We start from the raw sequence: 25,000 nt of genomic DNA, 5'->3' as shown, positions 1-25,000 counted from the left end.
CCCAGCAACCGCTCAACATCATCATCATCATCAACTCCCCGAGGTTTTCACCACCATGCTGAAAACCAGGAGCAAGTCCGGGTCCTGCTGAACACCATGGCCCAGGTAAGCAGGACCGCGGTCCCGTAGACGTCTGGCTGGGGGGGGTTGCTCCTCTTCTTTCCTGTCCGGCTCGGAGTGGCGTCTTGGAGGAAACGGGGCTTTTCATGAGCTCTGGTTTCATGTAAAAAGGACTAAAATGGAAAACAGAGTAGGTTCAATTCCATTACTTTCTGAAATATTTTATACCATTAAAGCCTCATGTGGCGATGAAGGTCCTCGCCGCTCGTCGCCACCTCCTCACAGCTCCCACATGCCGCCACTCTTCAGATCATTTAGGCTTTAAAACAAGTCACTTCCTGTGGCCAGGGGGTGGGGCCAGGGCGGTGACGACATCTGGACACGTAGACCGCCGTCATCTGGGCCGAGATGTTGGGTTTGTTCGATGGAAGAGCGAATGGATGCTCTGCTTGATGGCGAAACTTTGAGGCCCTACCTTCACTACACACCTTCTCCTTAGAGAAAGTTTACGATAACTTTCAATCACACACACCTCGAGAGTGTTCAGAGATGAATTCCATAAAATCAGGAAATCTGACTCCTAAATGGTCATTTTCCCCAAGATGGCAAAATTCCTGTTTAATTTAGAATTTAGGTCCAAGATGCTTTTTGTACATCCTGGCAAAAGCTGACAATGTGCCAAATCCATGTTGATCAATGTAGTGGGCGGGGCTAATAAATCCAAATATCCTACGGGGTGCTGTGAGCCATATGGTAACTTATCCAGCATAACGTAGCTGAGTTCAGGGCCTGGCTGTCATCAACATGCGAGGTTTGGTAGAGATCAGATGTTTCGTGGCGTCAGAGCAATATTCCCCATGATTGTGTTTGGCGTAGGAACCTGAGGTTTATACGGCGGGATCCTGAAATGGTTTGACATGTTGTGAAGAAGTGTGTTTGTGTTCGTTCCTGATGAGAAAGTCGCTCTAGTGTGGAACAAAGGACTTCCTGTTGGAAGTGGGCGGGACTTATGTCTCAACCAGAAATGGTCAGTCTGTAGGTTTTATGGTGGTCAGATAAACAGCTGAGGGATTTAAAGTGGTTTTATGACGTCTCGGCATCATATCACAGTTTAGGCAACTCTGATGCTGAATCATTGCATTCACACATTGCATTTTGATGTGAACCCTGTTCTGTTTGCTCGGACTGTCCACTTTGTAGGTGGTAAAAGTGAAAAGGAAACTAATCCTGATGTGGATCAAACAGGCAGACTTAGTCCACCTACAAATGCGGATCAAACTCAAATACAAATACCAACTAAAAAACAAAGTGCATTGTGGGTCAGCACACAACATCAAGAGTAAACACAATCAACACATAAACACGTTGGGCAATAGGCGACTCTGGACAGATGCAGTTTGATGTCTAGCCATTAAAACCATACTGTATAAAAGATGGGCGGAGCTTCAAAGACGTCGCCCATCGGTTTCTAAAAAGCAAATTGAAGCTCATTGGGTGGTTCCTTTCTTTTTTCTTTTTTTTTTTTAACCTGTCCTGTCCAGCATCTCAGCATACAGAACAGCAATCTGCGCGCCATATTTTTGCCAGACAGATTTGCTCTGTCAAGGGAGACATCTCATGTAAATAGCTGCCCTTGATAATCTGAATATTTTCATTATTATGATAATTATTTTATTTTATTTATTTATTTATTTATTTTCCTTTTATCATTTTGCAATCATCGCCAGTCTTGATATGGCCGAGCTGGACCTGGCAGGGAAAGAGGGAAAAAAAAAAAGAGGAAATGAAAGGAGGAAAAAGAGAGAGAGAAAAGAAAGGCGTGTCTAAGCTGCTACGGTTACAGTATTTGCAAAATAATATAAAGTACTGAAAAAACACAACAAGACAAAAGTAGGATAGTGACAATATTCAAAAACAGACAAAAAAAAAAGAAAAATAAAAGTAAATGAATGAATAAAATAACAATTCCAATACCAACCGTTATTAAACATACCTACAGAGAGTCATCAGCAACATTTAGTAGGAAGCAGATGGGAAGATGAGCGCATGTGGGCGTGCACGTGTGAGTGTTCAACCTGTGATCATGCAATCAAAGATCAGCTGAGTGCTTGTAGGGGAGCACGACCACGACCCGAGGTGTAGGGGAGGAAGCCAAGGCCCCCAGGGCCCGGAAAGCCCACCGCGCACAGAGCCCGGGCAGGCAAAGCAGAGAGAGCCTCCGTCCCCCGAGCCCAGAGCAGTGGAAGCCTCCAGGCAGGCGCCACCCGGCGCCCAGAGGCAGGGGCACCGGGTAGCACAGGGCGACGGCAAGCCGGCCCGCCGGGCGCCGGGTGCTGAAGCGCGGGCCGCACAGAGAGCTGGCAGCCTACAGGCCCCAGGACCACCCGTCCCCCCCGGCAGAGCCCCGGCCAAGACCCAGCGGGCCCCGCCCACCCAGAGCAAAACCATCGTGGGCCGGCGCCACCACGATACCAGGGGCAGGATCCCCAAGGACAAGGACACGTCCGTAGACCCTCCCCCCAACAACCCCTCCCGCTGCTTCCTATCCCCCCTCTCCAGCACCCTCCCCATCCCTCTCCCTCCCAAGCCCTACTGTCCCCAACACTCCCACCCCTTCCTCCAACTCCGCCCTCTCCCCGCCCCACCCCTCCCTCCCTCCCACACACCTCCTCCCATTCAATCCTCCCTCTCCCTCCCAATCCCCCCCAGCGACTGCCGGAGCCGGAGGACTGCAGGCCCCAGACCTGAACTCCCCACATTCACACACACACATTTATGCAGCCAACCAGAGACCCTGCCGGCCCCCTCATGCGCCCCAGGCATCGCCCAGGACAGAGGGCCCCCCGCAGCGCCCCATCCCCAGCCCCCAGGCCAGCACCAAGCCCACCTCCCATACCCCGAGTGCTCCCCATGAAGAGGGGACATAGGAAGACCCCTGCCCCCCCCATCCGCCCGCCTCTGTGGTGTGTGCATGGGTGGGTCGTGGTTGTAGTGCAAGTAAAAAAAGGGGTGGCCGTGGGGGGGTGGGACCAGCTGCTGCCAGACAGCCAGACCCCCCCTCCCCAGCGTGGGTGGTTCCTACCATCGCCATCTTGGTAGCGTCACGACCTGCCTGTAGCTAAGAGCTAACCAAGCTAACCTGGAGCTAACAGGAGCTAACCAGCTAATGGAGGTAGGTGGCTAAAGCTAAATCATGCTGTTAGCCAGCTAAAAAATGCAGTTGTGCTAGACTATGCCTTCTTGCAACAGGATATCGAGTACCTGTCAGTCAAAAGGACACGCCCCCAATAATGCCAACTTTCCAGAATAACTTCTAAATGGATGAGTTATGAAAAATTCCCTCCCTCCACAGTTGTCATGAAGGTAAACCTGACCTATTAAACCCAAAAAGGATTTTTGAACCAGGCTATAAACATGTTTATTTCTGCTGTAAACATGTTTATTTCTGCTGTAAACATGTTTATTCCTGCTGTGAAGTTGGTCTTTTTAACATGGGAGTCTATGGAGATTTGCTCTGTTTTGGAGCCCCTAGTGGATGAAGGGGGAACGGCACGTTTTGGCACTTTAGCATAGGCTTTACTTTACCAGAGGTTGCCATTTGACTAAAACTGCTGCTGTTCTGCTTTAACCAGTAGAAGAACAAGTTGTTCACTCTACGTCTCAGCTTCTGTTAAGTACATCACGGTGCAGCGCCACCTCTGGTGGGGAGTGGAAAACATTGTTTAAAAGGTCCAGTTTGTTTTGAATTGCAGTGTGAACACAAACCTGGTCCAAAAGAATGTTGCACCACCCCAACTGAGCTACGTCCCCAACTGGAACATTCAATTTTAACAATCTGAACTGATATAAACACATGTGGAGTGAAACAAAGGAGGAGGGTGGAGAATAGTGGAACATGGTGGAACATGGAGTAAAGAGGAGTATGGCAGAGTATGGTGGAGTATGGCAGAGTATGGTGGAGTGCAGTGGAGTATGAAGGAGCATTGTGGAGCATAAACATAGAACATGGAGGGTATTTTACCGACAGCTTATTCTTTAAGTTCGAGCAGCTATTAAGTGTGTTAGGGTGGAGAACTCCCTCTGTCAGCAGCACAATGCAGGAAAAAGTATGTGGTCGGCTGAGTGAGAGAGCTGCATTGTGTTGTTGGAGGCTGCGTGTTTGTGTATGGAGACGTCAGGATATCCTGCTCTTGGCGGTTTGGACAGACTAACACATTCACTGTTACAGCAGGAGACATAATCACTCATTATCGGCTCTGCTGTCCAAATGAAGGACACACTTCATGAACTTTTATCCAAATTAATACAACAATATTTGGTTGTTTGTGAACTTAACGTTAATATGGATGTAATTAAACATAAAAACATACAATAAAATGGAGTTGATGTTGCTATGGAGATAAAGGGAAAGACCTCAAGACTGATTGTATTAGATGGAAATTAATGTTGATCCCAGCTGGAGTCAAACTGCTGCTGTTGAGTAAGTCCGGTTATGATGTTGAGGTCCACTTAGATGAGTTCATGTGTAATCTGGTCTCCAGTAAAATAACAGCATAACAACTTATAAATAATAAAATGCCTCATTACAGGAGTACATTATCAGGATGTTTATCTTCTCTTTTTCAAACATTATGAACATCCTGAATTTTATAGACAAAAATTACACAAAGTTTCAACAATATTCTGCTTCAGTTACAGTTACATATAGATTAATACATACAATGTACTGTATATTTTATTGTGTATTTAGATATATATACAAACATGTTCATATTTTATTTATAAACATCTTCATCTAAAGATATATATCAGTATATCAAATACATTTCAGATGGATTTTTTTAAAATCAAATTAATACATTTAGCAATTTTAAAAAAATTATTCAGTTCAGATATAAGAAATTAGCTTTTTGCCACACACATTATATTTATATACATTTATATTTGTGGTTATAGTCATATTTTACACGTTTACATATTTCCACGTGTATTTAAGCTTCCAGAGCAACATGGATCCATAAAACCAGCAAACATTTCACATTCCAGCAGCATTTAACGTGATGTTCAGAGGAACTTTTCCACATCTACAAGTTGATTTAAACATACATAAGTGTACAATTCCACATGCGTGAAGTAAACCTGCTCACTCGAACTGACCCGCCTCATCATACAGTCAGAAAGATGGAAAAGACAGAACTGGACATGTGTTTTTTTATTATTTAAACATCAAACTTCACAGGGACACATTAGAGATTACAGTTATTTTTATAACAATTTACAATTATTGAACTATTGTTAAATTATCATAATTACTTTTATACAATTTTACAGTTTCTGTTATTCAAGTAATGTAGTTCATAACCTCTACATTACATGTTATAACATTCATGTTATACATATATATGAACATAACTGTAAAGAATAGAGGATAAAGGTTAAAACTGCATTTACTTTATTACAATGAAACGGGAGAAAATGTTTTTTTAGCTCCAGTCACCAAACATGAGCGTTATACTCTGGCTGAGCTTCATCAGCCTGAAGGCTTCTTCCTCCACTGCGTCTTCACAGTTACACCAGCTAGCAGCGAGCATGTAACCAGACAACCAGAATGTCTTGATGTAACTGAATACACTCTCCTAATGCATCCACACTGCAAGGAAGTATAAATGTACACATTTGATAAATAGGTTATGACACTAGTTCCTGTAGGTTGATCAGTGTTCTTGTGGAAAATATAAAGTAAATGTATATCAGCAATGTAAGAGACTGTAAATGATTACGTTATGTTAAAGGGAAGCCGTGTAACTTCTGATGCAAATATCAGCCCAATGTGAGTAGTGATGGATGGTTTCTGAGGTGTTTGATGTGTGTAAAGACAAGACACACGTCAAGACTTTACAGCAGCAGATCCATCTCTCATGTGATCATGTGCTGGCGCTCTTTGCTTTGCCCTAACTTAGCTTTGCCTTACCCTTCTATAAACAGAAAAAGGTGAAGAGAAAGCAGGAAAGGGATGGCTTCAGAGGAAAGACATGAGTCCACCTGCTGGTTGGAGTCTGATGGAAGACCAGCATGGATGTAAAACTCTCTGTTAGCATCAGTGTTAGCAGACTGCTAAGCTAGCTCTTTGCCTGTTGAGTAACGTAGTAACATGTGATGAATTTTTTTCACATCTTTCAGCAGCGTTTATTCAGAACAACAGCATTAAGTTGATGAGCTCCAGAACGCTTTATTTTGCTGTTCAGCAGAAGCTAAATGTAGCTAGCTTAAGCTAATTCTATTACAGACCAAAGCTAACGTGACTCCCTAAACATTTTACACAAGATGGATTTGTTTGCAGCAATAAATGCATTTCCTGTCATTCATGTAAATATGAAAGAAGGACCAGAACGACGAGGAACCGGCCTGGTTTAGTTTCATGGTTTTGTTCAAACGGAAGCAGTGCTACTGTAATGTCCCATAAGCTAAAGGCTAATGCTAACGTTTTCATTACAAATGGTTATTGTGCAAAAGTTACTGATTCATTTGTAATTTAAAGTCATGTTTTTAGGGAGTTTTTGCTTTATGTCAGTGTCTACTTCTATTTGCGAGTGTCCCAGATGGAGACGGTTTAATTGTGTGAATTCGTGTGGCCTGTGGGAAGTTTTAAGTTTAGTGGCCAAAAGTTGAGGGTATCCCTTTAAACAATGTTCTCACTTCCTAAAGTCCTTCCAAGTTACAATAAATACTCAGAATTTTGCCTCTGTGTTGCTTTTTTTTTTTTTGTCAGATCAAACAAGAATGTTTTCTTGCACACATTGTGGTGAGTCAGCTGTTTCTGCTTGTCACTGAGTCCACAGATCGCAACCAGCTCATCGCGTCCTCTTCAGCCCTGCAGCCAGAAGCTAATCATGGCTGTATACAGATAACTAGCGCTGGTGTTAACAGATGCTGCTTGTTGTCTCGTTCCTTGTTATTTTATGCTTGCTGAACAATTACTACAGTCAGATTTAACAGTAAGTGTGTAACCTACAGTACCGAGGCTCTGAGACTGATCAACAAAGCGGTTCACATACTTTACAGTTCAAATCAAATCAAATCAAACTTTATTTGTATAGCACTTTTCGTGCTTAAAAACAATACAAAGTGCTTTACATTATAAAACAATTTACATCAAAATAGATAAAAATAGATAAAACACTAACACACATACACATCCCCTTTCACCCACCCACAACCATCCTCACCCATGCCCTATTTGCCCTGTAACAGTTAAAAGAAGATGAATGGCCAGGTGCATTTGCACCAGATGTGCACCAGATAAGGAAACGATATTCTCAGGGAGCCTCTACATAAAGGGCTACCCCCAACCAAGACCACCCAGGCCATCACTATGGGGGCCACCCGGGTCCGGGCAGACAGGACCCACACCACAACCGTAAGGCTGCAGCGCTGGATCCCAACCCACCAGACAGGGACAGCCCCCACTGCAACACCCATGCAGTCAGAGCAGGGGCAGCCCTTGGTGAAGAGGACCCCAATGAGGAGAGAGCTGGAGTGAAAACAAAAATAAAATAAAAAAAAAAAAAAAACTATACTAATATGTAAATAAATATATAAATAAATCAAATTAACTAAAAATATAATATATATGTTTAATATATATAAATATATAAAATATATAAATAAATAAAATTAACTAAAAAGAAGAATAAATATGGGTTAATATAAGAATGTTAAAACTTAGTTATAAGCTAAACTAAAAAGGTAGGTCTTGAGCATTTTTTTAAAAACATCAACAGTCTCTGCAGCCCTGAGGCCCTCAGGCGAAATGTGGCCTCGCCATAACTAACAGTTATGTTAGTTAACTAACAGTCAGTAATTATTAACATATTGAAGATTATCATAACTCAGCAACTAAAGTTTGGAATTTGCCTGCAGATGAATATGAGTTTGAAAGGATTTCCAAATCATTTTATTCTGTTTGTTTTTTACATTTTACGCAACGTCCCAACCTCATTGGAACTGGGGTTGTGTTTGTGGGATGAGTGTTGAGGACATGAAAACTATCCAGATATTCTCTGCAAAATGCTGATTCTGACTCTTGCTCTGAGCTTCTGGTACCCCAGGTGATGATACTGTGTTATCCATCATAAGAAGACCATTTCCTCACCCTGTCAGAACGTAGTGACCCAGACAGTGTGATCGTGAAGCAGGATCTCCCTCATTGGAAAAACCAGGCTGGTCATAGCTGGAGAAAATCCCAATCCAGAGGGATTCACTTCAGATCAGTTCAGTGTTATTTATACAAAACCAGTTCATAACACTCATCCAGGCATTTTACAGATATAGTCAATTTACTGTGATTCAGTTCAAACAAATAAAATAAAATAGGATAAAATAACATAACCTGTTCATAAAACTGTTTATTCAGCAAAGTAAACCAATGGATTGCATTAAATATTTGGCGTGTCTGGGAAAAATGTTGTCATTCCAGTGAAACAGACCTCCTCAGTTTCCAAAGACATCCTGATGCAGAGTGATGCAGGTCATTCGTCTGTGACCTCCGCCGTCGACTGTCAGTCATCATGTCAGCCTGACGGACGGAAACATTGCGTTGGAATCAGGATCTGCTCTTACAAACATCCAAATATCAAAACAAAGCGCTTTACAAGCATAGAGCACGTTAAATGTTTTTACATCATAAAAATAATTTATATTTATTAAAAAGCTTTCTTTCTACACACACAAACAGAGAGTATATCCACTGTTGGGGTGAAAATATCCGGCTTGACGCTGCTGAGAGGAAACAAAACTTTGGGGATCCATTCACACCAGAAGCCAGCCCACCCATTCCCATTAATGGGACTCATTGTAGGGGTCGGTGTCCATTCTAATGTTACCAAACTTCATCATATTTACCAGAATACATGTTGTCTACTAACCATCTTCTGCCACAAAACTGATTTCTGCTTTACTTTGCTTGACTCTCCTTTCCTAACATGAATGGAGACCTAGCAGCAACTTCCGTTTGACTAAAGAGAAGCCGATGCGGGAGTACCAATCTCTGCAGTTCCCCCTTCATCCACTAGGGGCTCCAAAACAGAGCAAATCCCCATAGACTCCCATGTTAAAAAGACCAACTTCACAGCAGGAATAAACATGTTTACAGCAGAAATAAACATGTTTACAGCAGAAATAAACATGTTTACAGCAGGAATAAACATGTTTACAGCAGGAATAAACATGTTTACAGCAGGAATAAACATGTTTACAGCAGAAATAAACATGTTTACAGCAGAAATAAACATGTTTACAGCAGGAATAAACATGTTTACAGCAGGAATAAACATGTTTACAGCAGGAATAAACATGTTTACAGCAGAAATAAACATGTTTACAGCAGGAATAAACATGTTTACAGCAGGAATAAACATGTTTACAGCAGAAATAAACATGTTTACAGCAGGAATAAACATGTTTACAGCAGGAATAAACATGTTTACAGCAGGAATAAACATGTTTACAGCAGAAATAAACATGTTTACAGCAGGAATAAACATGTTTACAGCAGAAATAAACATGTTTACAGCAGAAATAAACATGTTTACAGCAGGAATAAACATGTTTACAGCAGAAATAAACATGTTTACAGCAGAAATAAACATGTTTACAGCAGGAATAAACATGTTTACAGCAGGAATAAACATGTTTACAGCAGAAATAAACATGTTTACAGCAGGAATAAACATGTTTACAGCAGAAATAAACATGTTTACAGCAGAAATAAACATGTTTACAGCAGGAATAAACATGTTTACAGCAGAAATAAACATGTTTACAGCAGGAATAAACATGTTTACAGCAGGAATAAACATGTTTACAGCAGAAATAAACATGTTTACAGCAGGAATAAACATGTTTACAGCAGGAATAAACATGTTTACAGCAGGAATAAACATGTTTACAGCAGGAATAAACATGTTTACAGCAGGAATAAACATGTTTATAGCCTGGTACAAAAACTACTTTGGTTTAATAGGTTACCTTCATGACAACTGTGTGTGTGTGTGTGTGTGTGTGGGTGTGTGTGTGGGTGTGGGCATGTGTGTGTGTGTGTGTGGGGGGGGTGTGTGTGTGTGTGTGTGTGTGTGTGTGTGTGTGTGTGTGTGGGTGTGTGTGTGTGTGTGTGTGTGGGTGTGTGTGTGGGTGTGGGTGTGGGTGTGGGCATGTGTGTGTGTGTGTGTGTGTGTGTGTGTGGGTGTGTGTATGTGTGTGTGGGTGTGTGTATGTGTGTGTGGGTGTGTGTGTGTGTGTGTGTGTTTCTCGAAATCCAGCATAATTACCTCAGCCAAGGAAGTTATGTTTTCACTGGCATTTATCTGGGTTTTTTTTGTTTGTCCATTTGTTTGTTGGTGTTAAGGTAATTCAAAAAGTTTTTAACGTTTTTTCATGAAATTTGCAGGAATTGTTGGAAACATGAAAAAGAAGAAATGATTTAATTTTTTTGCTGATCTGAGTCACCGTTTGGATCCAGGACTTTTTTAGAACTGTGACCCGTGGCGGAGGTTTGCGCTCTCCGAGTGCTTGTCTAGTTGGAGGCGTGTCCTTTTGATTGACAGGTAGCCGATATTCTGCTGCATGAAGGCAGAGTTTAGAACAACCGCGGATTTTAGCTGGTTAAACGCATGATTTAGCTTTAGCCAGCCGACCTCCGTTAGCTCCGCGTTAGCTCGGTTAGCCCTTAGCTACAGGCATGTCGGAGTGTGATGGATGTCAATCATCCACCATGACGCTCACAGCCCCCCTCTCAGCTCCACCTCTTTGGCTTTCCTTGTATGTCCTTGGAGCAACGGCATGCGTGACACTGCCAAGATGGCGACGGTGGGAACCACTCATCGAGCTTCACTTTAGCTTTTAGAAACCTGCAGGTGACGTCACCGAGGCTCCGCCCACCGTTTTTTTTGCTGTCTCTGGTGGAAACCTATGTTCATATTGCACCAGGTGCTGCATTCAGGTATACTCGGACAGCTGAGCTTCATCTTACATGATGTTTGATTAAATTCGGATACTTGGCTTAGCTTGGGTGGTCAGGCTGACATGAGGGCTGTTCGGTCCCCCCCGCTCTGTGGAACAGCAGGATAACTGATGATCATTGTAGACACAGATGCTGTTAGAGCGGGTCTCTCCCATCCTACCACTGTCCAGTTTAAACAAAGTTTTACATTCATGCCAGGAAAAGTGTATTTCTGTGGTCTTTCTGTGCAAGTTACAAACATTTCATGAAGCCTCAGCAGTTTCGCTGTCATCAACACAAAACGTCTTTACCATGACATGAATAAAGCCGGGATGTGACTTCCTCAGCCGTTGCCTTCTTCTCTGCTTTCCATTCAGACGTCCCAAACGGGACATCGCCGTCTGGATGCAGCACTAAGAAACAGAATAATGAGCGCTCTGAGTCTCCAGTCGGACCCCTGTGGAGACGAACACTGGTCTGCTTGTCACCCGGTTTATCTGTAGCAGGAACCTCCTGGAAACAAAACCAGTTCATCTTTTCACAGATCCCAAACTTTTCCAGTATAAACTGGGAGATGTGGGATTGTCACCATTTTGTGTCCCTCAGCGTTGATGAACAGTTAAACATGCAGATCTTAGAGACCAGAGAGACTGAGCTGATATCAGACCCCCGTACAGCTCTGGTCCTGGTCCAGGTCTCTGTGATCTGCCAGGCCACGGTCCGGTCCAGACCTGAACCCGATGGAGAGCCGTTGGCGTGCTGGAAGGAACGTGTGACGTTTTTCCTTGGCGGAGACGTTGTGCCAGGCGGAGGAGTTTGGCGTGTAAGCAGACCAGCAGCCAAAACCAGTTCCGATGCTTCAGAGAGGTTCCCAGTTGGCATGAAACTGGCTGACTGGCCGCTGACAGTCAGCCAGAGTCCGGCTGCTTCCGGGCTGGAAGTGTGTGAGCAGCTTCAGACAGGAGCTTCATCGCCTCTTCATCCTCCTCCTCTCCAGAGGGAAACATGATGATCCAGTCATGTGACTTCTGTCATCACGAAGCTTGATGACATCATTTGTTTTTATTTTGTTTGTATGTTCAGTGGTCTCAGCTTATGTCTAAACCAGTTCAGCCAGACCAGCTGAACGCTGGGACCAGTGTGGTCCAGTGTCCTGCAGGGTTTGTTGTCCACACCACGTCCCCCAGTCCAGATAGATCCACAAACCCAGACTCCACCCAGTTGGAAGACCAGTGAAGGACTGGTAATGTCTCGGCTCGGTTGACTGGTTGCTGACAAGATGTTACGGCGCTTTGAGTGTGTGTGTGTGTGTGTGTGTGTGTGTGTGTGTGTGTGTGTGTGTGTGTGTGTGTGTGTGTGTAGACTAACACTGCACTGAAGAGCAAACCAGAGAAAACCTCCCCAGTTCCTCCCCAGTTCCTCCCAGTTCCTCCCAGTTCTGTGGGTGAGGGGAAGGGATAGACCTCATCAAACCAGACTGACTTACTGGGATCTAACGTGTGTAAAGATAAACAGAGTCCTGTCAGTCTGATTCCACACCACATCTCCTCCTTTGTCTCCTCCTCCTCCTCCCCGCTCCTCCTCCTCCTCCTCCCCGCTCCTCCTCCTCCTCCTCCCCACTCATCCTCCTCCTCCCCGCTCCTCCTCCTCCTCCCCACTCATCCTCCTCCTCCCCGCTCCTCCTCCTCCTCCCCGCTCCTCCTCCTCCTCCCCACTCCTCATCCTCCTCCCCACTCCTCCTCCTCCCCACTCATCCTCCTCCTCCTCCCCACTCATCCTCCTCCTCCTCCTCCCCACTCCTCATCCTCCTCCCCACTCCTCCTCCTCCCCACTCATCCTCCTCCTCCTCCCCGCTCCTCCTCCTCCTCCTCCCCGCTCCTCCTCCTCCTCCCCGCTCCTCCTCCTCCCCACTCATCCTCCTCCTCCTCCCCGCTCCTCCTCCTCCTCCTCCTCCCCGCTCCTCCTCCTCCTCCCCGCTCCTCCTCCTCCTCCCCGCTCCTCCTCCTCCCCGCTCCTCCTCCTCCTCCCCGCTCCTCCTCCTCCCCACTCATCCTCCTCCTCCTCCCCGCTCATCCTCCTCCCCACTCCTCCTCCTCCTCCTCCCCGCTCCTCCTCCTCCCCACTCATCATCCTCCTCCCCGCTCCTCCTCCTCCCCACTCATCCTCCTCCTCCCCGCTCCTCCTCCTCCTCCCCACTCATCCTCCTCCTCCTCCCCACTCCTCCTCCTCCTCCTCCCCACTCATCCTCCTCCTCCCCGCTCCTCCTCCTCCTCCTCCCCACTCCTCCTCCTCCTCCTCCCCACTCATCCTCCTCCTCCCCGCTCCTCCTCCTCCCCGCTCCTCCTCCTCCTCCCCGCTCCTCCTCCTCCTCCTCCTCCTCCCCACTCCTCCTCCCCGCTCCTCCTCCTCCTCCTCCCCACTCCTCCTCCTCCTCCCCGCTCCTCCTCCTCCTCCTCCTCCTCCCCACTCCTCCTCCCCGCTCCTCCTCCTCCTCCCCACTCATCCTCCTCCTCCCCGCTCCTCCTCCTCCTCCCCGCTCCTCCTCCTCCCCACTCATCCTCCTCCTCCTCCCCGCTCCTCCTCCTCCCCACTCATCCTCCTCCTCCCCGCTCCTCCTCCTCCTCCCCACTCCTCCTCCTCCTCCTCCCCACTCATCCTCCTCCTCCCCGCTCATCCTCCTCCTCCTCCCCACTCCTCCTCCTCCTCCTCCCCACTCATCCTCCTCCTCCCCGCTCCTCCTCCTCCTCCTCCCCACTCCTCCTCCTCCTCCTCCCCACTCCTCCTCCTCCCCGCTCCTCCTCCTCCTCCCTCCTCCTCCTCCTCACTCCTCCTCCCCGCTCCTCCTCCTCCTCCTCCCCACTCCTCCTCCTCCTCCCCGCTCCTCCTCCTCCTCCTCCTCCTCCCCACTCCTCCTCCCCGCTCCTCCTCCTCCTCCCCGCTCCTCCTCCTCCCCGCTCCTCCTCCTCCTCCTCCCCACTCATCCTCCTCCTCCCCGCTCCTCCTCCTCCCCGCTCCTCCTCCTCCTCCTCCCCACTCATCCTCCTCCTCCCCGCTCCTCCTCCTCCTCCCCGCTCCTCCTCCTCCTCCCCACTCATCCTCCTCCTCCCCGCTCCTCCTCCCCACTCCTCCTCCTCCTCCTCCCCGCTCCTCCTCCTCCTCCTCCCCGCTCCTCCTCCTCCTCCCCACTCCTCCTCCTCCTCCTCCCCACTCATCCTCCTCCTCCCCGCTCCTCCTCCTCCTCCCCGCTCCTCCTCCCCGCTCCTCCTCCTCCTCCCCGCTCCTCCTCCCCGCTCCTCCTCCTCCTCCCCACTCCTCCTCCTCCTCCTCCCCACTCCTCCTCCTCCTCCTCCCCGCTCCTCCTCCTCCTCCCCGCTCCTCCTGCTGACTGCTGATAACACAGCTCCGGCTGCGGGATGTGGGTTACAACCCGGATGTGTTTGAGGTGGTAGTTTCTGTCCTGCAGATCCAGACACACCACGTTGTTGGTCCCCGGACCAGCCAGGTGTCCCGGTCCTCCATCCCACATCAGAACCGGACCAGCCAGGTGTCCCGGTCCTCCATCCCACATCAGAACCGGACCAGCCAGGTGTCCCGGTCCTCCATCCCACATCAGAACCGGACCAGCCAGGTGTCCCGGTCCTCCATCCCACATCAGAACCGGACCAGCCAGGTGTCCCGGTCCTCCATCCCACATCAGAACCGGACCAGCCAGGTGTCCCGGTCCTCCATCCCACATCAGAACCGGACCAGCCAGGTGTCCCGGTCCTCCATCCCACATCAGAACCGGACCAGCCAGGTGTCCCGGTCCTCCATCCCACATCAGAACCGGACCAGCCAGGTGTCCCGGTCCTCCATCCCACATCAGAACCGGACCAGCCAGGTGTCCCGGTCCTCCATCCCACATCAGAACCGGACCAGCCAGGTGTCCCGGTCCTCCATCCCACATCAGAACCAGACCAGGACCTGCAACCTGGAAATGTCTGGAAGCATAAAGACGGACTGGAAACCATCAGGAAGGATCGTGTCTGTACTGGAACACAGCTGGTTCTAATGGAAAGTCTAGTTCCTCCTCATACTGGTCTCCAGCCTGGTTCCTCCTCCTCATACTGGTCTCCAGCCTGGTTCCTCCTCCTCATACTGGTCTCCAGTCTGGTTCCTCCTCATACTGGTCTCCAGTCTGGTTCCTCCTCATACTGGTCTCCAGCCTGGTTCCTCCTCCTCATACTGGTCTCCAGCCTGGTTCCTCCTCATACTGGTCTCCAGCCTGGTTCCTCCTCATACTGGTCTCCAGCCTGGTTCCTCCTCATACTGGTCTCCAGTCTGGTTCCTCCTCATACTGGTCTCCAGCCTGGTTCCTCCTCATACTGGTCTCCAGCCTGGTTCCTCCTCATACTGGTCTCCAGCCTGGTTCCTCCTCCTCATACTGGTCTCCAGCCTGGTTCCTCCTCATACTGGTCTCCAGTCTGGTTCCTCCTCATACTGGTCTCCAGCCTGGTTCCTCCTCATACTGGTCTCCAGCCTGGTTCCTCCTCATACTGGTCTCCAGCCTGGTTCCTCCTCCTCATACTGGTCTCCAGCCTGGTTCCTCCTCATACTGGTCTCCAGTCTGGTTCCTCCTCATACTGGTCTCCAGTCTGGTTCCTCCTCATACTGGTCTCCAGCCTGGTTCCTCCTCCTCATACTGGTCTCCAGCCTGGTTCCTCCTCCTCATACTGGTCTCCAGCCTGGTTCCTCCTCCTCATACTGGTCTCCAGCCTGGTTCCTCCTCCTCATACTGGTCTCCAGCCTGGTTCCTCCTCCTCATACTGGTCTCCAGCCTGGTTCCTCCTCCTCATACTGGTCTCCAGTCTGGTTCCTCCTCCTCATACTGGTCTCCAGTCTGGTTCCTCCTCCTCATACTGGTCTCCAGTCTGGTTCCTCCTCCTCATACTGGTCTCCAGTCTGGTTCCTCCTCCTCATACTGGTCTCCAGTCTGGTTCCTCCTCATACTGGTCTCCAGCCTGGTTCCTCCTCCTCATACTGGTCTCCAGTCTGGTTCCTCCTCATCATACTGGTCTCCAGCCTGGTTCCTCCTCCTCATACTGGTCTCCAGCCTGGTTCCTCCTCCTCATACTGGTCTCCAGTCTGGTTCCTCCTCCTCATACTGGTCTCCAGCCTGGTTCCTCCTCCTCATACTGGTCTCCAGCCTGGTTCCTCCTCATACTGGTCTCCAGTCTGGTTCCTCCTCCTCATACTGGTCTCCAGCCTGGTTCCTCCTCCTCATACTGGTCTCCAGCCTGGTTCCTCCTCCTCATACTGGTCTCCAGTCTGGTTCCTCCTCCTCATACTGGTCTCCAGCCTGGTTCCTCCTCATACTGGTCTCCAGTCTGGTTCCTCCTCCTCATACTGGTCTCCAGTCTGGTTCCTCCTCCTCATACTGGTCTCCAGTCTGGTTCCTCCTCCTCATACTGGTCTCCAGCCAGGTTCCTCCTCCTCATACTGGTCTCCAGTCTGGTTCCTCCTCCTCATACTGGTCTCCAGCCAGGTTCCTCCTCCTCATACTGGTCTCCAGCCTGGTTCCTCCTCATACTGGTCTCCAGTCTGGTTCCTCCTCCTCATACTGGTCTCCAGTCTGGTTCCTCCTCCTCATACTGGTCTCCAGCCTGGTTCCTCCTCCTCATACTGGTCTCCAGCCTGGTTCCTCCTCATACTGGTCTCCAGTCTGGTTCCTCCTCATACTGGTCTCCAGTCTGGTTCCTCCTCATACTGGTCTCCAGCCTGGTTCCTCCTCCTCATACTGGTCTCCAGCCTGGTTCCTCCTCCTCATACTGGTCTCCAGCCTGGTACCTCCTCCTCATACTGGTCTCCAGCCTGGTTCCTCCTCCTCATACTGGTCTCCAGCCTGGTTCCTCCTCCTCATACTGGTCTCCAGCCTGGTTCCTCCTCATACTGGTCTCCAGTCTGGTTCCTCCTCCTCATACTGGTCTCCAGCCTGGTTCCTCCTCCTCATACTGGTCTCCAGTCTGGTTCCTCCTCCTCATACTGGTCTCCAGTCTGGTTCCTCCTCCTCATACTGGTCTCCAGCCAGGTTCCTCCTCCTCATACTGGTCTCCAGCCTGGTTCCTCCTCATACTGGTCTCCAGTCTGGTTCCTCCTCCTCATACTGGTCTCCAGTCTGGTTCCTCCTCCTCATACTGGTCTCCAGCCTGGTTCCTCCTCCTCATACTGGTCTCCAGCCTGGTTCCTCCTCATACTGGTCTCCAGTCTGGTTCCTCCTCATACTGGTCTCCAGTCTGGTTCCTCCTCCTCATACTGGTCTCCAGCCTGGTTCCTCCTCCTCATACTGGTCTCCAGCCAGGTTCCTCCTCCTCATACTGGTCTCCAGTCTGGTTCCTCCTCCTCATACTGGTCTCCAGCCTGGTTCCTCCTCCTCATACTGGTCTCCAGCCTGGTTCCTCCTCCTCATACTGGTCTCCAGCCTGGTTCCTCCTCCTCATACTGGTCTCCAGCCTGGTTCCTCCTCCTCATACTGGTCTCCAGCCTGGTTCCTCCTCCTCATACTGGTCTCCAGCCTGGTTCCTCCTCCTCATACTGGTCTCCAGCCTGGTTCCTCCTCCTCATACTGGTCTCCAGTCTGGTTCCTCCTCCTCATACTGGTCTCCAGCCTGGTTCCTCCTCCTCATACTGGTCTCCAGCCTGGTTCCTCCTCCTCATACTGGTCTCCAGCCTGGTTCCTCCTCCTCATACTGGTCTCCAGCCTGGTTCCTCCTCATACTGGTCTCCAGCCTGGTTCCTCCTCCTCATACTGGTTTCCAGCCTGGTTCCTCCTCCTCATACTGGTCTCCAGCCTGGTTCCTCCTCCTCATACTGGTCTCCAGTCTGGTTCCTCCTCCTCATACTGGTCTGCAGTCTGGTTCCTCCTCCTCATACTGGTCTCCAGTCTGGTTCCTCCTCATACTGGTTTCCAGCCTGGTTCCTCCTCCTCATACTGGTCTCCAGTCTGGTTCCTCCTCCTCATACTGGTCTCCAGCCTGGTTCCTCCTCCTCATACTGGTCTCCAGCCTGGTTCCTCCTCCTCATACTGGTTTCCAGCCTGGTTCCTCCTCCTCATACTGGTCTCCAGTCTGGTTCCTCCTCCTCATACTGGTCTCCAGCCTGGTTCCTCCTCATACTGGTCTCCAGCCTGGTTCCTCCTCATACTGGTCTCCAGTCTGGTTCCTCCTCCTCATACTGGTCTCCAGCCTGGTTCCTCCTCATACTGGTCTCCAGCCTGGTTCCTCCTCCTCATACTGGTCTCCAGTCTGGTTCCTCCTCCTCATACTGGTCTCCAGTCTGGTTCCTCCTCCTCATACTGGTCTCCAGTCTGGTTCCTCCTCCTCATACTGGTCTCCAGTCTGGTTCCTCCTCATACTGGTTTCCAGCCTGGTTCCTCCTCCTCATACTGGTCTCCAGCCTGGTTCCTCCTCATACTGGTCTCCAGCCTGGTTCCTCCTCATACTGGTCTCCAGTCTGGTTCCTCCTCATACTGGTCTCCAGCCTGGTTCCTCCTCCTCATACTGGTCTCCAGCCTGGTTCCTCCTCATACTGGTCTCCAGCCTGGTTCCTCCTCATACTGGTCTCCAGTCTGGTTCCTCCTCCTCATACTGGTCTCCAGCCTGGTTCCTCCTCCTCATACTGGTCTCCAGCCTGGTTCCTCCTCCTCATACTGGTCTCCAGTCTGGTTCCTCCTCATACTGGTTTCCAGCCTGGTTCCTCCTCCTCATACTGGTCTCCAGCCTGGTTCCTCCTCCTCATACTGGTCTCCAGCCTGGTTCCTCCTCATACTGGTCTCCAGCCTGGTTCCTCCTCATACTGGTCTCCAGTCTGGTTCCTCCTCCTCATACTGGTCTCCAGCCTGGTTCCTCCTCATACTGGTCTCCAGCCTGGTTCCTCCTCCTCATACTGGTCTCCAGTCTGGTTCCTCCTCCTCATACTGGTCTCCAGTCTGGTTCCTCCTCCTCATACTGGTCTCCAGTCTGGTTCCTCCTCCTCATACTGGTCTCCAGTCTGGTTCCTCCTCATACTGGTCTCCAGCCTGGTTCCTCCTCCTCATACTGGTCTCCAGCCTGGTTCCTCCTCCTCATACTGGTCTCCAGCCTGGTTCCTCCTCATACTGGTCTCCAGCCTGGTTCCTCCTCATACTGGTCTCCAGTCTGGTTCCTCCTCCTCATACTGGTCTCCAGCCTGGTTCCTCCTCATACTGGTCTCCAGCCTGGTTCCTCCTCCTCATACTGGTCTCCAGTCTGGTTCCTCCTCCTCATACTGGTCTCCAGTCTGGTTCCTCCTCATACTGGTTTCCAGCCTGGTTCCTCCTCCTCATACTGGTCTCCAGCCTGGTTCCTCCTCCTCATACTGGTCTCCAGCCTGGTTCCTCCTCCTCATACTGGTCTCCAGCCTGGTTCCTCCTCATACTGGTCTCCAGCCTGGTTCCTCCTCATACTGGTCTCCAGTCTGGTTCCTCCTCCTCATACTGGTCTCCAGCCTGGTTCCTCCTCATACTGGTCTCCAGCCTGGTTCCTCCTCCTCATACTGGTCTCCAGTCTGGTTCCTCCTCCTCATACTGGTCTCCAGTCTGGTTCCTCCTCCTCATACTGGTCTCCAGTCTGGTTCCTCCTCCTCATACTGGTCTCCAGTCTGGTTCCTCCTCATACTGGTTTCCAGCCTGGTTCCTCCTCCTCATACTGGTCTCCAGCCTGGTTCCTCCTCCTCATACTGGTCTCCAGCCTGGTTCCTCCTCATACTGGTCTCCAGTCTGGTTCCTCCTCATACTGGTCTCCAGCCTGGTTCCTCCTCCTCATACTGGTCTCCAGCCTGGTTCCTCCTCATACTGGTCTCCAGCCTGGTTCCTCCTCATACTGGTCTCCAGTCTGGTTCCTCCTCATACTGGTCTCCAGTCTGGTTCCTCCTCATACTGGTCTCCAGCCTGGTTCCTCCTCATACTGGTCTCCAGTCTGGTTCCTCCTCATACTGGTCTCCAGCCTGGTTCCTCCTCCTCATACTGGTCTCCAGCCTGGTTCCTCCTCATACTGGTCTCCAGCCTGGTTCCTCCTCATACTGGTCTCCAGTCTGGTTCCTCCTCATACTGGTCTCCAGTCTGGTTCCTCCTCCTCATACTGGTCTCCAGCCTGGTTCCTCCTCCTCATACTGGTCTCCAGCCTGGTTCCTCCTCCTCATACTGGTCTCCAGCCTGGTTCCTCCTCATACTGGTCTCCAGTCTGGTTCCTCCTCATACTGGTCTCCAGTCTGGTTCCTCCTCCTCATACTGGTCTCCAGCCTGGTTCCTCCTCATACTGGTCTCCAGTCTGGTTCCTCCTCATACTGGTCTCCAGTCTGGTTCCTCCTCATACTGGTTTCCAGCCTGGTTCCTCCTCCTCATACTGGTCTCCAGCCTGGTTCCTCCTCCTCATACTGGTCTCCAGCCTGGTTCCTCCTCATACTGGTCTCCAGTCTGGTTCCTCCTCATACTGGTCTCCAGTCTGGTTCCTCCTCATACTGGTCTCCAGCCTGGTTCCTCCTCCTCATACTGGTCTCCAGCCTGGTTCCTCCTCATACTGGTCTCCAGTCTGGTTCCTCCTCCTCATACTGGTCTCCAGTCTGGTTCCTCCTCCTCATACTGGTCTCCAGTCTGGTTCCTCCTCCTCATACTGGTCTCCAGTCTGGTTCCTCCTCATACTGGTTTCCAGCCTGGTTCCTCCTCCTCATACTGGTCTCCAGCCTGGTTCCTCCTCCTCATACTGGTCTCCAGCCTGGTTCCTCCTCATACTGGTCTCCAGTCTGGTTCCTCCTCATACTGGTCTCCAGCCTGGTTCCTCCTCCTCATACTGGTCTCCAGCCTGGTTCCTCCTCATACTGGTCTCCAGCCTGGTTCCTCCTCATACTGGTCTCCAGTCTGGTTCCTCCTCATACTGGTCTCCAGTCTGGTTCCTCCTCATACTGGTCTCCAGCCTGGTTCCTCCTCATACTGGTCTCCAGTCTGGTTCCTCCTCATACTGGTCTCCAGCCTGGTTCCTCCTCCTCATACTGGTCTCCAGCCTGGTTCCTCCTCCTCATACTGGTCTCCAGCCTGGTTCCTCCTCATACTGGTCTCCAGTCTGGTTCCTCCTCATACTGGTCTCCAGCCTGGTTCCTCCTCCTCATACTGGTCTCCAGTCTGGTTCCTCCTCATACTGGTCTCCAGCCTGGTTCCTCCTCCTCATACTGGTCTCCAGTCTGGTTCCTCCTCCTCATACTGGTTGCTGGTTGTCATGCAGGGAGGTGAAGGTGCTACAGAAGCCTTATCTGTGTTTACAGGACCTGCAGGTCCTGACCAGACAGCGGTGTGACCCAAACACACGAAGTACCAGGTCATCTTCTGCAGTTCTGGTCACCACCGTGACAGCATGGCTGTGTGTGTGTGTGTGTGTGTGTGTGTGTGGTGATGGCTGTGTGTGTGTGTGTGTTTGTGTGTGTGTGTGGTGATGGCTGTGTGTGTGTGTGTGTGTGTGTGTGTGTGGTGATGGCTGTGTGTGTGTGTGTGTGTGTGTGTGTGTGTGTGTGTGGTGATGGCTGTGTGTGTGTGTGTGTGTGTGTGTGTGTGTGTGTGTGTGGTGATGGCTGTGTGTGTGTGTGTGTGTGTGTGTGTGTGTGTGTGGTGATGGCTGTGTGTGTGTGTGTGTGTGTGTGTGTGGTGATGGTTGTGTGTGTGTGTGTGTGTGGTGATGGTTGTGTGTGTGTGTGTGTGTGTGTGTGTGTGTGTGTGTGTGTGTGTGTGTGTGTGGTGATGGCTGTGTGTGTGTGTGTGTGTTTGTGTGTGTGTGTGGTGATGGCTGTGTGTGTGTGTGTGTGTGTGTGTGTGTGTGTGTGTGTGTGTGTGGTGATGGCTGTGTGTGTGTGTGTGTGTGTGTGTGTTTGTGTGGTGATGGCTGTGTGTGTGTGTGTGTGTGTGTATGTGTGTGTGTGTGTGTGTGTGTGTGTGTGTGTGTGTGGTGATGGCTGTGTGTGTGTGTGTGTGTGTGTGTGTGTGTGTGTGTGTGTGGTGATGGCTGTGTGTGTGTGTGTGTGTTTCGTGTGTGTGTGTGGTGATGGCTGTGTGTGTGTGTGTGTGTGTGTGTGTGTGGTGTGAGCTGTGTGTGTGTGTGTGTGTGTGTGTGTGTGGTATGGCTGTGTGTGTGTGTGTGTGTGTGTGGTGATGGTTGTGTGTGTGTGTGTGTGTGTGTGTGTGTGTGTGTGTGTGTGTTGTGTGTTGGTGATGGCTGTGTGTGTGTGTGTGTGTGTGTGTGTGTGTGTGTGTGTGTGTGGTGATGGTTGTGTGTGTGTGTGTGTGTGTGTGTGTGTGTGTGTGTGTGTTTGTCTGTGTGTGTGTGTGTGTGTGGTGATGGCTGTGTGTGTGTGTGTGTGTGTGTGTGTGTGTGTTTGTCTGTGTGTGTGTGTGTGTGTGGTGATGGCTGTGTGTGTGTGTGTGTGTGTGTGTGTGTGTGTGTGTGTGTATGTGTGTGTGTGTGTGTGTGTGGTGATGGCTGTGTGTGTGTGTGTGTGTGTGTGTGTGTGTGTGTGTTGTGTGTTTGTCTGTGTGTGTGTGTGTGTGTGTGTGTGTGTGTGTGTGTGTGTGTGTGTGGTGATGGGCGTTCGGTTAGTTTTCCAGTTAACAGGAAGTTTCTTCTTCTTCTGTTTTCTCGCCGTTTTCAGGACGTTTCTGCTTCTGACTGTGGAGAGTTGATGTTGTGGGTAAAGCTGGATTAATGTGTGTGTGCTGCAGTGGTGATGCTCCCATCTGGGCTCTAACACACACACACACACATCATAGTGTGAGATGCTCTGTAATGATGTGTGTGTGTGTGTGTTTACCTACTTTGCTGTTCCGCTCTAGTTCACTCAGCTTTAAATAGAAACATGAAGGTTTTATTTTAGTAGTGTGTGTGTTGTGTGTGTGTGTGTGTGTGTGTGCTTGCAGACCTGATAATAGGTTTCCTCCAGAGTACAGCTCCCTGAGGTGCAGAGCAAACATGTGACGTGTGTGTGTGTGTGTGTGTGTGTGTGTGTGTGTGTGTGTGTGTGTGTGTGTTTGTGTGTGTGTGTGTGTGTGTGTGTGTGTGTGTGTGTGTGTGTTTTGTGTGTGTGTGTGTGTGTGTGTGAGAGAGAGAGACATCTGAAGCTGCTTCTTCTGTGGTGTTTTCAGCTTTTCGGATCTGGAACAGCAGCACATGTAAACCTGTCACAGTCCTGGTCCCACGTTCAGACTGGTCTCCAGTGAGTCGGACCAGTACGATACTGGTAGAGAGGAATAGAAGTACACTGTCAAAATGTTTACGTTTACTGATCTGTCCCATCAGGACCTGACATTCCTGGAGAAAAGGATGTTCAGTGTGTGTGTCGGGGATCAAACGCGCTGCAACGTCACATTTTTCTCTATTACTTCCTGCATCTTTACAAAGGGGTGGAAATACCAGTAACGTTACAGAAAACCACTGGAAATTCCCATAACTGGTGTAAAATAACATGAAAAACCTGCTGCTGTCAAAATGCATCCAAATTTACTTTTTTTTTTTTAAAGAAATATTTTTTATTTTGGATAAAAAACTGTGAAGTTGTTGAAAAACTGAGCAGAGATGTGAGAAAACGTTCCTTAGATGTGAAACCGTTTCAGTTTGACATGAATAAAAGTGTCATGTTGAGGTCAGAGGATGAAACTGCAGCAGCATCCGGCTGGTCTCCCACACAGACGGGGCTTTCACCGCCATACATGCCTGAAACATTCCCAGTCGGGAAAGTCCAGGGTTGTGGTGCAGTCAATTACATGGAAACAGGCTGCACGGTGGCCTCACGGCAAGAAGATCGCTGGTTCAAGCCCTGACCTGAGGAGGTGTGGACGTCTCCCAGTATAACCCGTCCAGGTGTTCCTGCCTCTCGCCCAGTATCTACTGGGACAGACTCCAGTTTCCCCTGCGAGAGGTTCAGAACATGGATGGATGGAAAACAGACGATTTATATATAAATATAAATAAATGCCAATAAAACTTCAGACAGAGCATATAAATGTCCATGATGAAAGTAAAAACCGTACATTAAAACCTTTTTTTTTTATCCATATTTATATTATTTATATATTTATATTTATTTTTATTTACATTTATTGATATTTTTCAAAGGAAATATATTTTTATTTCACTCGATAATTTTAATTTATCATCATTTTAGTTAAACTTAATTTAAAAACCAAATCATTTTATTGTTTATTTCAAGTTTAATGTGATAATTTACTGTGAGTTTATTTATAATGATAATTTATGTTATACTCAAAGTGTTGGAATCAGTCAACAAACAGCATCAATAAAGTTCATGTTTTACTTCTGATATTTTGTTTTATTACATCACATAGGGACTAAATATTTCTTTTAATAATAATTTAATCCCTGTTATGTGTGGTGATGTCTTTAATTAAACATTATGAGGCTAATAATAACATTCCAGGAAGAGTTCTGGAGGGGGTTTTATTCCCGGACCCTTCCTGCTGGCAGTCTGTGGGCGACATGAGGTGGTCTGGTTTAACTGTGACGCAGGAAGTGGAGGCCAGATGAAGATGTTTGGGCCAGATATATGTGTAACAATGTCATTATTCCGGTGAAATCTGCCACTCTACCTGAAACAGGTGGAACGAGAGGAGGTGCGGCTCTGACAGCGACTCCACACCAGCAGCAGGAGGATCTCAGGCAGCTGAAGAGAGCCGGCTGTGGTCCGGTCCTGAGTCCTGTAGGGGTGGGATGATGACGTGGTCCGGGTCATCAGGATGTTGCTGCTCTGCAGTGACGTCAGGAAAGTGTTAGAAAGCCTTCCAGAAATAAAAGGTTTCCCAGAGTGCAGCCTGAGATGCATCTGTGTGTGAGTTGTCTGATGGTGTGTTTCAACCCAGAAGATTAAGGCTGTTGTGTAACCATGGGGGGGGGGGGGGGG

The 25,000-nt window shown here is 49.3% G+C and overlaps 1 protein-coding gene across 1 annotated transcript in view; it reads left to right on the top strand.

Moving 5' to 3' along the window:
• Positions 1-25,000, top strand: part of LOC306771583 (rho GTPase-activating protein 23-like) — a 92,276-nt gene that overhangs the window by 122 nt on the left and 67,154 nt on the right. Inside the window, exon 1 of the mRNA XM_079260797.1 lies at positions 1-105. This exon is cut by the window's left edge and continues 122 nt beyond it. Within this exon, the coding sequence (XP_079116923.1) occupies positions 97-105 (9 nt within the window). The 5' untranslated portion in view covers positions 1-96. The remainder of the gene's footprint in view (positions 106-25,000) is intronic.

Source organism: Telmatherina bonti (assembly GCF_933228915.1).
Source record: "Telmatherina bonti genome assembly, chromosome: 21".
In the NCBI taxonomy this organism is placed as follows: Eukaryota; Metazoa; Chordata; class Actinopteri; order Atheriniformes; family Telmatherinidae; genus Telmatherina; species Telmatherina bonti.
The sequence above is the reverse complement of the archived record's forward strand: the minus strand, read 5'-3'. Positions and strand labels throughout refer to the sequence as shown.